At 44.6% G+C, this 13,630-nt stretch overlaps 1 protein-coding gene across 1 annotated transcript; it reads left to right on the top strand.

Annotated features, from left to right (window-relative positions):
• Positions 1 to 586: 586 nt before the first annotated feature.
• prss16 (serine protease 16) lies at positions 587 to 13,397 on the top strand. Its single transcript, XM_061045645.1, has 9 exons — positions 587 to 838; positions 2,597 to 2,778; positions 3,138 to 3,370; positions 4,127 to 4,262; positions 6,802 to 6,916; positions 9,895 to 10,096; positions 11,643 to 11,733; positions 11,889 to 12,091; positions 13,098 to 13,397. The coding sequence occupies exons 1-9, from the start codon at positions 632 to 634 to the stop codon at positions 13,205 to 13,207; spliced, it is 1,479 nt and encodes a 492-aa protein (XP_060901628.1). The 5' UTR covers positions 587 to 631; the 3' UTR covers positions 13,208 to 13,397.
• The last annotated feature ends 233 nt before the right edge of the window (positions 13,398 to 13,630 follow it).

The raw sequence follows: 13,630 nt of genomic DNA, 5'->3' as shown, positions 1-13,630 counted from the left end.
TGTTATATATTGTTGTTTGTGGTGTGTAAATATATGAATTACATTCACTGCGGCATAAGAAGTTTATAAGTACATTTCGTTTTATCCTTAGCTCACTAACTAACGTCGGGGAAACATTTCCATGGTTACAGCGAGCTCCACCAATCAGAGACGTCGCTGTGAAACTTTAAGATCGTGGGTAGTGTAGTTATTTCTCTCTATATCGCGAATAAACCACATTGAATTTAAAACGAGGTTGATATCACAAGAACTTGTGTCTTTTACTGGAACATATACCTTCGTTTCACACTCAGGTAGCTCGTGGTCAGTCTACCTGTGATGGCTCTGTAGATATTATGAAGTGTTTTCAGTGATAATTTGACTGATACATTTGGGGCCGTAATGTTTTACGGTCTCATAAAATATCAACACATGCTACCAAAATATGTGTCGATTGTAAGACTTTATAAATTCGTTCTGATTGTGGAAATCAGAAAAATATGACAGGAACTCCCTGCAAGTATCAAAGAGATCAGTCGAGTCTGATACCTCCCACATTTTCTACAGACACTTAAAGTAGCAGAAGAAGTTGTCATATGACTATACGAAACTGTATCACATGCTCCCTGTCTGTTTCCTTCTGTAAAACATCATGGCTTTTGAGGCGTGCAGGTTGCCTCTGTGCAAATTCACCTTGTTGTTCTTGTTTTCTCTCTTCGTTTTTGGAAAGACACAGCGTAAGGGCTTCGGGAGGTTCAATCAAGAGCAGCACAGCAGCACAGCAGATGTGTTTGGGGAGCAGTGGTTCCTTCAGAAACTGGATCACTTCAATGGTGCAGACAGTAGAGAGTGGAAGCAAGTAAGTCGTTTTTTTTGTGAATCTTTATCATCCTGCACAGCGTTAAAATTGGGACAGAAATGACATTTTAACGGTGTTTAGATGTAGTCTAAACTTAGAGAAGTGAATGAATGCTCACAGAAAATAATTCGACCAGACAAGAGAGTGAAGAAGTACATAAAGTAGATTATAAAGAAGTCCTCAGAAGTTAAAGTAGAAATAACATGGGTAATAAAATGATTCTAACTATGAGAGATAATAAAAAAAAACATGAAAAAGGGTAAGCAGCTGTGTGTCAAGGTTTGGACTCTTTGTTTAGTATTTTATTATTTCTCTTGATTAGTTTGAAGTGGTATGTTTTTCTTAATGTTTAGCGTGCTTACATTAGGGTTCTGTGGCTCTGTTCTTCTCAGTTGTCTTGTTTCAGAGGTGTGCAGCGTTCCTTAGACTAAATCATCAGGATCCTGGTGGGATAGTTCAGGGCTTGTGCCTTTTTCTATCCATAGGGTGGTGGGGGTGGGGTTCAGTTATGTCAGCTCAGGAGGCAGAGGACTCAAGGTTTGCAGGGCACATGCAGACCAAGGCACCAAAATTAAAAGTTGTGCAGAAATTAAAAGGTGTGCAGTGTACCTGAACGCTGGGGTTTTTCCACACAGCTGCAGATCATTTGGCTTCATCTACGTCTGCTCTTAAACTCCTCCTCCTCATCTCCAGGCAAGCTGCAGGATTGTCTTGGCTGCTCAGTGTGCCTCGCTCTGCTTTGTCCCAGTGCTCCTGAACGCCGACAGCCTCGCTGCCATTCCTACACAAACTTCAAGCAGTTGAACCGACTCCTAAAAATCCTTTAGATGAAGTGATGGGTTATGAATCTGCCCAATCAAAATACATTCTTTAAAAGTGCTCACATTGTTATTCTTAAGATGTGTTTGGGCCTTGTTGCCTTTTATTAGAGAGACAGAAACGCTAGGAGGAGAGAGAGCAAGGGGCGACCTGCAGCAAAGGGCCGGAGGTCAGACCCGAACCCACAGCCGCTGCACATTGGGTGTGCAACACAACCGCTAGGCCATCCGGCGCCCCTCACATTTCAATTTCAAGAGCCAACAGCCTCACTAACAATCCTACACAAACTTCAAGTCGGCGTTCAGAGACCCAGTCACAGCAGAACAGAGACTGTCAACCGTCAGAGCTAGAACCTTTTATCCTCTCTCTCCGAGTTTCGCTTTTTGGACCAGGACTTTTAGCTAAATTGTCCCACTGTGGAGGTTAATTGCATGTATGATAGCTTGAAAGATTATTGCATATTTAACAGATTTTGATTGAACAGTTATTCCAAAGTTGTTGTCCTTTGGTGCAGTATTGCTAGCCGTTGAATAAGTTAATGTTTATCCAATTATAGAGGGGTAGATGATTTAGTCCTGGTGTCAGAGAGGGAGGGATTATGGCGTGAGATGGCCACAGGCAGGAGTGACACCATGAGGTGCCCTGTTGTCGATTTGTAATAAAAAACTAGGTTAGATGAGATTTTGGCAATACTGCAAAGACACATACAGCTCAATGCAACCTGACGTAACATAAAAACAAACACAACACACAAGCCTGCAACATTAAATACAACTCAAGAACATCCTAACATGTTCAGTCTTCGTCTTTCTCTTCTCTGTCTGACCTGCTGGCGTTCGTCTCCTCGGCTCCTCCTTTGAACTTTAACCCTGGAATGCCCATTCCTTTAGGATTGTCCACCTTTAATAACTTACACTGTGCTCCCCCCCCCCCCTGCAGAGGTACTTTGTAAATGAAGCCTTCTACAAGCCCGGTGGTCCGGTGTTCCTGATGATTGGAGGAGAAGGGGCAGCCAACTCAGCCTGGATGCAGAGCGGCACCTGGCTCACGTACGCCGAGAAACTGGGAGCGCTGTGCTTGATGCTGGAACATCGCTTCTATGGAAAGAGCCACCCAACAGCGTATGTGTGACTTCCCTGTTCAATGCCTGACCCTGTTTGTTTAAACTACAAGGCTTTTATCTCTAAGGTTTATTTGAGTAATAATGTGATAATAAAAAGGAAGCATCACTTCTGCTTTGTGGCCTGTTCCAAAGAGCAGCAATAACCATCACACTGAAAATGTGGCCTCGGCAGTTTGAGAGATCTCAGCGGCTCTGGTTGCACATTACTGTGGGATCAACAAAAGGACATGACCCTAACTTCATGTGTTTTGGTGTGTAGAGCAGCTGAGGCACCACTAGATGGCAGCACTAACCACAGCTCTTGTGCTGCAAACTTGTTCAGATGCTCACTCAAAATTCCTTCTTCTCTGTCTTTAGTGACCTCAGCAACGACAACCTGCGCTTCCTCAGCAGCCGCCAGGCGTTGGCTGACCTGGCACACTTCCGCACCGTGATGGCAGAGGACCGAGGGTTGACCAACAGCAAGTGGGTGGCATTCGGCGGGTCGTACCCCGGGTCTCTCGCTGCTTGGTTCAGGCTGAAGTTTCCTCACCTGGTCCACGCCTCCGTGGCCACAAGTGCACCTCTTCACGCCACTGTGAACTTCCCAGGTATGAAGAGTCACCAGCCCATCCGAGAGACAATCAGACGATTTAGCGGATCATTTTTAGGCTTTTTATGCCTTTTTATTACTGAATTGCTCTAAATTGAAATTCCACATGAATGTCTAGTTTTGTTCAGCGGCTAAGAAGTCAGAGCCCCAGACGGGTTAGCGATGAGGAGGAGTTCTCTATCTGTGTCTGTGCTGTGATTGGCTGTTCCTATTGTTTGCTTCTGGAAGGCCTTAGGAGGTCAGAGGAGCTTTGACCCTCGACCCAAACGCTCATGCTCTCTTAAAGACATTTTTCGAGGAAAATATCCACGACAAGATTCCCCCGATGATAGTACACATGGATAACTGAGGTCTGATATCTTTCTTCTCCAGTCCGAGGCAACGTAAGGTCATTATTTCCCCCCAAACATCACAGCAGTTAGTCAGCAGTAGGAGGTTACCTTTCAATACCCCGAGATTTATAAATGTGGAGCATCCCGTTTTAGAGCTTCATAAACTGTGACGTCCGCTCTGGTAGTGACTCATCGTTTTACTTTCAACTTCCCAGAAACATTTTTAAACAAATCATCCTCCCAGCACTCGACTGGAACTGGGATCAAGTGTTATTTTGAGGGTGAATTGGTGCATTTTAATTTGGCCTGAAAATATCCCCGCCGTGAGTTTCTGAGTTTTTGTGTCTTGCTGTGTGTTTTTTTTATAGCAGCACAGGTTTAAGTATCCTCCCGTCCCTCTTTCTGTCTTCACGTTTCGCTAGAATACTTGGAGGTTGTGTGGCGTTCGCTGGCCTCAGAGAACGCAGAGTGCCCCCTGCTGGTGAAAAAAGCTTCAGATACCCTTCTTGAGCGCCTGAAGGACCCGAAGACCTATGACAACATCACCAAGGACTTCAGGTACAGTGTTTTAATTCTCTGTTGTCCGTACTTTGGCTATCCTGTAATTTACACCAAAAAAGAAATGCAAGGTCTCGAATAATGACATTCACCCTACATAAAGCAATATGTAACTCTAACACCTAGTGTTTAAAATGGGTACTGCAGTCTAAATTCTAATCATAAAGAGCTGTCTCCTCCCGCCCCCCCCTCCTCTCTAGAGTCTATGTTCACACAGGTGATCACACATGTGGTGAACACTGAAGCTTCAGTGTTTATCCAGCTCTGCATCGGTCTGTAAACCTTTCTGTGTTCTAACCTCTCTCCATTTTTCAAAATCATCTCCAATATTGATCCTAGTTTGAGCACGTTTCTGCTCGAGGAGCTTATTAGAAACATGCAGAGGCTTTTTAGGTCGGGTACAATCACTTCTATCTGAAACAGTTCTCTTGCCCGCTTCCATCACTGCAACACCTGTTGGTTTGACCTGATAACTGCTCTCATATTTGGAAAACCGAGGGGCGTCCAAAACGGCCGTGTGGGGGTGCCTCAAAACTGCCTACCTTCTCTGGTCCAAACAAATCCAGAGCCTTCAGGACCAGAATGAGCAGTGCTGCAGACTTGCTGGTATAGCTTGGCGTACTATAAAGACTCTGTTTCTTTCAGCCTGTGACATCAGTTCTTTTTCATCGTTTTTGGTTTTTGGCATTACGTCATGCTACGTCTGCAGACATTTAGGCTGACCCTGGTGATGTTTTATAGTCCCATATTTCAAGTTGTTATGGTGAAGCTAAGGTCATTCATTGTCATGTTGTTTATAATTTTGTGGTTAGTCTCACTGAAGTAACACAGTCATGGAGAAACGCTGCAGCCCTGCCTATGTGTCCGCACTGTGCTGACCACACTGCAAGTATTTTATTTGAGCTTCTTTCAGATCATGCAGACATGTCCTCATGTAGGAACAAACACACACAAAAGGCGTTCCCTGCTTCCAAACCACAATGCCTCAACGGATACGCTACTTAAGTCAAAATCATCAAGAATGACGTATCGTTCCCTGAAACACAAACTGGGCTGAATATACAGTCGTCTCTATTTTAGCAGATCACAAAATCAGAATGCTTCCTAAACCAAACTAAACCAAAGATGTGAAGGATGCTGAAGGAAACTCAGCCTGTACCACTCTGACTCTGCACCTCATTACTGTCAGAAAATCCCAATCAGTGAATTAGCCTAAATCACTTAATGTAAGAACTTAAGAGGACAAAGCTACAGCTATCGTTTCTGTGAGTCTGTACTCAGGCACACCCCGATGCTAACAACACTAACAAGGTCACTTATTGCTTATTATTACAGTTTTAATGTTGGCAGCACTGGAGGCCAAGACAACTTTCCCCAAGGTGCAATAAAGTGTATCTCAACACATCGCATCGCTTTTTCATTTCATTGCATCCGATCCGATCGTAGGATATCGTAAAGTGTCGCATCACATCCCATCCCATCCCATTCCCAAATGATACCCTCCTATCTTTCTCCCTCTGGACATTGAAGTCGGTCGATTCAAAAATATTCCAGAAGAAAACGGACTTAGTGAGATGTGTGAGTTGGACGAAGTGGAAACTGAGTCCCATTCACAAATGATGACGACTTAGGGTCCAGTCCTTTTTTCATGAATTTCAAGAGCTTGGAAAAGAAAACAAGATATTCTGTTTAATTTGGTTTGTCTTGCTTTTTCCTTTCTCTTTTTGTTTAGTGACAATAAATAGACCTACGCTGCACTCTGATCCTGGAAGGTTTGAATTCATGGTGTCATTTACGCTCATGCAGGCTGGGCAGATAAATGTATGAATGACACAATAATCAAACTTTCCTATCGTAGAGTATCTTAAGAAAGGGGTGGTTTCCTTCTATCAGTAGTGGACCTGACCGGTCTTGATATAGAATCCAGGGTCCACACCGAGAAAAGACCCAGTAGAAATGCTTTCGACTCCGAGGCGAGACCTTCAAAAAGAGATCTTGAGACCAAGACCAGTCTGGAGTACTAGAACACTCTGTGGTAGAGTGTCACGTTGCATCCTATCGCATCATCACATCCTGTTTAGCAGTAGTTTGTACAACTTCTTATTTCACATTTTCAGTATGTTTACATTTATAAATGAGCAGGGGAACTAGACACTACCCTGTTCAGTACGTGTTTCAAAAGGCCCCTCTCCTGGTCTGGACATGAGGACGCTCGTACCAGTTTTTGTGCAGACTGATCTCACGGCAGTCTGTCCAAAGCGTTAGACAAACCGACACGGTCGTCCTGCCACTCTGTGCTTTGAAGTTGAACTGTTCATTGAGAGAAAAGTTTTTAAAGACAAGATCCCACAGTTCATCAATGTCCATGTCTCTAATATTTACTTTGGGGGTCCTGAGGTTTTTGGAGAAAATGTGACAAGATGCATCTTACTCCACATGTCCTCTTCTATCTCCCTAACCCCTCCCTTGTCTCCCTGCCTACTCCTTTCCTCTCTCCTTTCCTCCTTCCTTCCTTCCTTCTTTGCTTCTCCCCCTCCAGCCTGTGCTCAAAGCTGCAGATCCAGACAGAGAGGGACTCGGCCTACCTCCTGGAAGCGCTGGCGGGCAACTTCATGGATGTTGTCCAGTACAATGAAGACAACAGGGCGTTCGAGGTGAGGGAGAGAGGAAGCATGCCAAACAAGTACAACATGATGGTTCAAAGGTCGCTGACAAACAATCTCTTAAGACCCAACTTTAATACTTTCATATTCTAGCATGCCCAGGAACCATCAACAGTTCATACTCGTGTTTGTGTAGAGATCTCTCGGGTCAGAACGGGAGATTTATTTTCCATCTGATACACAAACATCACATGAGACAGATAAAGGAGGGTTTGTGTTGATCTTGTGGAGGCCACAGGTTGACCTATAGTGTCGAGTCTTGGTCGAGTGAAACGCAGGTATGAAGCGCTGGAAGGTTACAGGAAGTCTACAGAAACTTTATACACCAGCTTTGTTAAACAGCAGGAGGCCCAGAGATGCACGTCTGGAAGAGGGTCCACTGTGGCTGCTGGCTTTCATACTTTGTCCGTATCTCTATATGAGAAGTGGAACCCCTTCATGGAAGCCAAAGTGACGCTTCTGTGTGACTTACTGTTTACAGTTAAACTGAGACTACTCCAAGATGCCGCTTTAACTGTAAAGAAACTGAAGAGCACAGAAAACGAAGCTGAAGCTGGAAGTCGTCCGTCACTAACTGCTAACAAGACGGCTATCATTCCCAGAGCCATAAACCGCGCTGAAGGGTTCAAGAATGGACACTTCATAAGATTTCATAAGAGCTTTAGTGACATCCCTTGAGGTGACTTAAAACGTAAATGTTGTACACAGCAACACCTGTAGGAAGACTTTGTTATGTTCTTGTTTCTATTTATTATGGAAACTCTTGTTTGGACGGACAAAAGGGTCGTTGGTGGTCCTATAACTGATAGACAGTTCGTCCTGTTGTGTGCTTAGATTAAAGGAGGAGTCAGTAGGAATGTTTGTAAACATTCAAACTGGACCCCTCCTCTTGGGCTCATTGCCCCCCAGAAGCCCCGCCCCCTGCAGGACGTAGTGTGTACGTTTACTACTTGTATCTACACTGCAAGCTAACGCACGCTAGCACAAGCTAACCGCCGGTGTTTGTCACCTGCCTGACCAACTCCACGTCCACGGGTAAAAGACAACACAAGGTTCACCCTCGTTTTAGAACGAGCTTTATCGTTTCTCCTCACTGTGATTATATTTTCTCTTCTTTGCGGCTACATCCTCGTCCCTCATATTCAGCTATTTGAATCATGTCCAATCATTGTCTCCACTCCTAAACTCACCTGCTGCGCTGTCATTGGCTGGAGGAAACACACCAGCACCCGCCCAGAAACGTCCCGAGTCAACCAGAACAAACTGGTCTCTGCAGACACAGTCACCACCACACATGTACGGAGGCCCAGAAGGGACGATGGAGCAGATTTACTTTAGGAGAAGTCTGTATTTTATTTTGAAGGACGAAGCTGCTGACTCCATCTTTAATGTCTTTAATGCACATGTGTTAAATGTGTTGTAACTTTAATCCAAGGCCTTTCTGGAGACGGTGAACACAACCTCTAATCTTGAAAGTATCATACAGAAACTCAAAGTTTAAAGAAATCTCTGTTCTACAATAAATTACATCAAGCTGGAATTTTGACCAAGTTCCAATTGTGGTGAGATGTAATCGCCCCACGCTTTCTGTTCCTTTTTTTGTTATTTTCCGTATCAGTCCTTTATTTTATAACCAGCCTTTCCGTTATTCCCCTCCCCTTTTTCACCCCATCCCCTCTCGGGCTCCCTTCTGCCTTGAGGAGACGTGAGTCCGGTTACCAATAAGCTGATGTGAAAGAACAACAAAAGACTCTGTGGTCTCTCTAGTTTCCTGTCGCCCCAAGCTAAAGAGACGCTTATAAAAGATCCGAGAGGAGCGCTGGGCAGCAGAGTTTACAGAAGCCAGCAGACAAACATAGCAAACAGCTGCCTCTGCAACACAAAAGGCAGCGCAGAGAGCAAACTACGAGGTTTTAGGTACCACTGAGGAATTTAGGTACGAACCAGAGCTGTGGTGAAACTCGATCTGAAGAGTCAGAGTGGTGGCTTCACAGTTGAGGGGTTATCAATGGGTGCTTTATAAAATAGAGAAGGACATTATGTAACACCACTGCTTGAAGATAAAGCACCAACAGTTCTGCATTTCGCTTAGAAGATGAAAATGTGTTATGAGAGTAGTCACGGCTCATTTAGAGAGACTCTTTCATTTTGTAACAAAGAACAACCTGTAACTGCTGCAAATGTTGACTCCTCCAACCCTCATTGCAAAATTTTGCTTATACCTGACCGGGCACCACCACCGTGTTGGACTGATGCAACCGAGGGGCTAAAGTGCAGGATGAGTTTGTAAACATGCAAGGGGTCTCCATAGATATCCGAAAGTTGCACCAAGGTGTCAGTTCATAGTCGTTATATCCCTACAGATTCTCACTTCCTGTCAGCACCTGTGCTCTGCATCTGGTCACTTCCTGTCAGCACCTGTGCTCTGGTCACGTCCTGTCAGCACCTGTGCTCTGCATCTGGTCACTTCCTGTCAGCACCTGTGCTCTGGTCACTTCCTGTCAGCACCTGTGCTCTGCCTCTGGTTACTTCCTGTCAGCCCCTGTGCTCTGGTTACTTCCTGTCAGCACCTTTGTTCTGCCTCTGGTCACTTCCTGTCAGCACCTGTGCTCTGCCTCTGGTCACTTCCTTTCAGCACCTGTGCTCTGCCTCTGGTCACTTCCTTTCAGCACCTGTGCTCTTCCTCTGGTCACTTCCTGTCAGCACCTGTGCTCTTCCTCTGGTCACTTCCTGTCAGCACCTGTGCTCTTCCTCTGGTCACTTCCTTTCAGCACATGTCCATTCACTTCTGCATTGGTTTAGTTTTTCAGACCCAGAAGCTAACTCCACTCGTCAGACACAAACAGTAAACTTTCACTCACAGAGTAGGCTTCCACAAACTGACATCCATCCTTTCACATGGATGAATTCAGAGAATGATAAAGAACGCATGTGTATTTCCTTTTCCTTTTTGAAACGTGTCAATTCAGGGCGTGGTGGGTACCAACGTCACCATCAAGGTGCTCTGTGGCGTGATGGGTGACACTTCACTGGGGGACCCTTACGCCCGCTATGCTGCCGTGTCCCGCCTCATGATGGACACCTTCTCAATTAAATGCCTGGATGCCAGCTTCGACAACTACCTCAGAGACATGACGAACACATCCTGGGAGGGGACGGCTGCAGGGGGAGGTAGGTCTGGAGATATTTTTAAAAGAAGAATGTGCAACATGTGACATAAATATATCATAAATCAAGTCTATCCTATGTAAATGTGTCTCTGAGTCATGACTGTCTACAATGAGTGAGAAGCTCGAGTCCTGCTGGCTGTGTTGTTGTCAGAGCCGTGTTTACATGGACGGGACAGCCGGCTCCTCCCCTTGTGTATAAAAGCTGTTTTAGTCAAGGACTAGAGAGAAGAAGAAGAAGAACATACTCACTGCTTATTCAGATGTTAGTAAGAGTTTTTAGATCACGCTCATTCTGTGTCAGTTTACATGCAAAGTGAAGCTACGAGCTAACTAAAGAGCGCTAACATTAGCATGCTAACACAACAATGCAGGACACAGGTGATAGCAGCTCAAGCCGAGGACAGTTTTGTCCGCTGCTTGCACTTGACTCCTGGGAGTGGAGAGGGGTTGGAGGTGTGTTCCTGGAGGAGAGCGGAGGCTTCAGTATGGAGGAGGTGTGGCCAAACAGCGGTTTATTTTAGTTTCATATTGGAGCTTAAGGGCGACATCTACTGGATCAAAAAGTCGCACATTCTCCCTTTTAAAGGTTAACATGTTGAATCTGTTTAGAAATGTCACCTTTACGAAATCATGAATGTTGAACAGCTTTTTTCATGAACCTTGTTTGTTTTCCAGTCCTCTTTGTCGGCAGGTTCTTGTGTTTTTTCTTTATTTGGACTAAAATGTGTATAGTGCTGTCGTTCAAAATGTTCCAGTGTTGTCCAACGATGATCCAGGAGCAAAACGCTCAAGAAGGAACACAAGAGTAACCTCAGGAGACAAAACCTAAACACAGCTACAAAAAGATATGTGAGCGGTGGGATGGGATGTGGCCACTATTTTAATATGGCAACCCCTTTTTGGATGTTTTGTGACCAGATTTTAATGGAAAGATTAAACCAACGTTGGCTCGGGGCTTGGTGGAGTTCTGGCAAAGTCGGTAAACCAAAACACAATAACACTTTCTTATTGTTCGGGTGCAGTTAAAATAAGCATTTATGTTTTATCAGCCTTTGAAGAAACCATGATGTGTTTATTTTTAAAATGTCAATGAGAACAGTCGACTATTCTAAGACTGGATGTGCTAATTTTAGTTTACGTGTGTTTTTCTCTTCTCGCAGTGTTTAGCCACAGCTTTGGGGTTCTGTGAATGCCGTGTTGTTACCTTTGTCCCAGGCTGTGGTTCCAGTTCCCAGCTTTGGTTTCATGAGTGGGAGTGCTGGAGGGAGACAAAACTGGAACAGGAAGTGGTCTCTTTAAAAAACCACTGGGATGTGTCTGCAGAACCCCCCCCCCCCCCCCCACCACACTTAGTCATGTTGGTTTCAGTTGCACTCTCTCTCTCCGTTAATCGCTGCTGAACTAATGACAGTGAATACTTTATCTAGAGGAGAGCTTTTTTCATCTATTCGTTAGCCCTCTTTGCTGTGAGTGCTGTGATTTTTACACACCAGCTAAATATGTGGCCACTGGTAAAATGTTGTGTGTTTGTGTTTGTGTGTTGCCAGGGCGACAGTGGGTCTATCAGACCTGCACTGAATTTGGATTCTACCAGAGCACCGATTCCCCAAACCAGCCATTCTCCGGCTTCCCTCTCGTGTGAGCATCCTAATCATTGCAACCCTGCACAATGAACACGCAGTTACTCACTAATATGATCATGAAAACATGGGAGAAGTCCACCTGTACTACTCTTAATTTATATATCCTGTTTATGGAGGCCCTGCGTTTTAAATGTGCGTTCTCTCGTCTAGATTTCACGTTCAGCAGTGTGCAGACTTCTACAACGTCAGTGCTGAGCAGGTGGCCGAGGCCGTAGCCCAGACCAACGAGTATTACGGCAGCTACGGCATCTCCTCCTCCAGAATAGTGTTTCCCAATGGGTCCATTGACCCATGGCACGCCTTGGGAATCACCCAGGGCACCAATCCTGACCTCCCAGCTGTTTTCATCAAAGGTGAGAATGTGTTAAAGGTGACATATCCTCCTCCTCTTCAACCAGTTTAAATAAGTCTCAGAGCTCCTCAAAACATGTCTGTGAAGTTTCTTGTTCTAAATCCACTCTGATCCTGTATTTGATCATGTCTATAAACCCCTCTATTTCAGCCCTGCTCAGAACAGGCTGTTTCTGTGTCTGTACCTTTAAATGTAAATGAGCTGTGTCTGACCACGCCCCCTCTCTGGAAGGGCTCGGGTGTCTCGGGCTTTCTCGCTCCATGTCCTATTGTTTACATTGAGAAGGTAGACTCAGAGGGCAGAACAAACACCTAGCTGTGGGAGTGTCACCCACCTGGGGGAGGGGTTACTGCCCTTTGTGATGTCATGAAGGGAAAATCTCCAAACGGCCTGTTTGAGCACACATTTTCTGAAAAGTGGAGCAGGTAAAAGACAGAGAGGATGGACTTTCCTCACCATTGGGGGGTTTTGTAGACAGACTAGACACATGTTAGAGTTAGAGAAAACATGGTAGTAATAATGATAATATGTGACCTTTAAAAGGAAATTGTTGCAGAAGACGATGAAGGGAGACTTGGTGTGGTTATGTTGTGACGTCTTCTGGAAATAACATTTTAAAATGAGCTGTATTTATCTGTCCATGCCTCCACTAACATCTCTGCTTCTTTGTAACGTGCTGGCTGCAGTTAGAAGCTGTGACGTAGATGGAAGTGAACTCAGTGTTTTACGTGTTGTTGCTTTACTGCAGCTCTAGTCAGAGCGTTCTGGGTCTGCCTCTCCTTTACAGCCTCAACTGAATCCTTAATGAGTGTTTCCAGGTCTAACATCTGTTCAGTAACCTTTAATACTAGATTTCCTGACATTACTGAATCTAAGCAGCAGCCTTAGAGTAGAACAATGGCATACTTGTTCAGCTCTGAGTTTATTGGTGTATAATTGTCCTTGTAACTCAGAGAATCTGTTTTATTGTTGTTATTTGTTTTCTTTATATTGTGTCTCTCCTCCAGGAACAGCCCACTGTGCCAACATGTACCCGGCCAGAGCAGAGGATCTCCCCCAGCTAACTCTTGCCCGTGATCACGTCTTCTTGCTCCTGCAGCAGTGGTTGAAGGAGTGACTGACAGACGAACAGGCCAATCAGAAGCGTTTCAACGCAGACTAATTGCTTTTTTGTCCCGATCATTGACCACCACGTTATGACTTCTTAAAAAGGCACTTTACAAGAGTATCAGCAGGTACAAAGTTCAGGTATTTAAAATGAAAGAGCCCATTTTACACGAATGAATAAAGTTCTTTTTTTATGATTATTGGAGTGTTTCTGTCTTTATTTTCAGTTTCACTCTGAGATCTTAGATTGTAAAAGTGAATGCATAACAGAACCACTTTTTGTTGACTTACCAGGAGGGGTGTGCATGAAACTAGAGCCCTCTTCAGACTGCCGATCCAAGCCATGATATTTACGCCCCTGATATGAATCATTTTAACAATTTGACTGAAGATCAAACTTGAAACAAACACAACATACTCATGCCATAATGAA

Source organism: Labrus mixtus, chromosome 9 (genome assembly GCF_963584025.1).
Source record: "Labrus mixtus chromosome 9, fLabMix1.1, whole genome shotgun sequence".
NCBI lineage: Eukaryota > Metazoa > Chordata > Actinopteri > Labriformes > Labridae > Labrus > Labrus mixtus.
This window is presented reverse-complemented; position numbering and strand designations above follow the sequence as displayed.

Excerpts from the sequence above, each read along its gene's own strand:
- prss16 (XM_061045645.1), top strand. The coding sequence starts at position 632 with ATGGCTTTTGAGGCGTGCAGGTTGCCTCTGTGCAAATTCACCTTGTTG. Across the intron at positions 2,779-3,137 it reads GGAAAGAGCCACCCAACAGC|TGACCTCAGCAACGACAACC; the intron begins GTATGTGTGACT and ends CTCTGTCTTTAG. Across the intron at positions 11,734-11,888 it reads TTCTCCGGCTTCCCTCTCGT|ATTTCACGTTCAGCAGTGTG; the intron begins GTGAGCATCCTA and ends TCTCTCGTCTAG.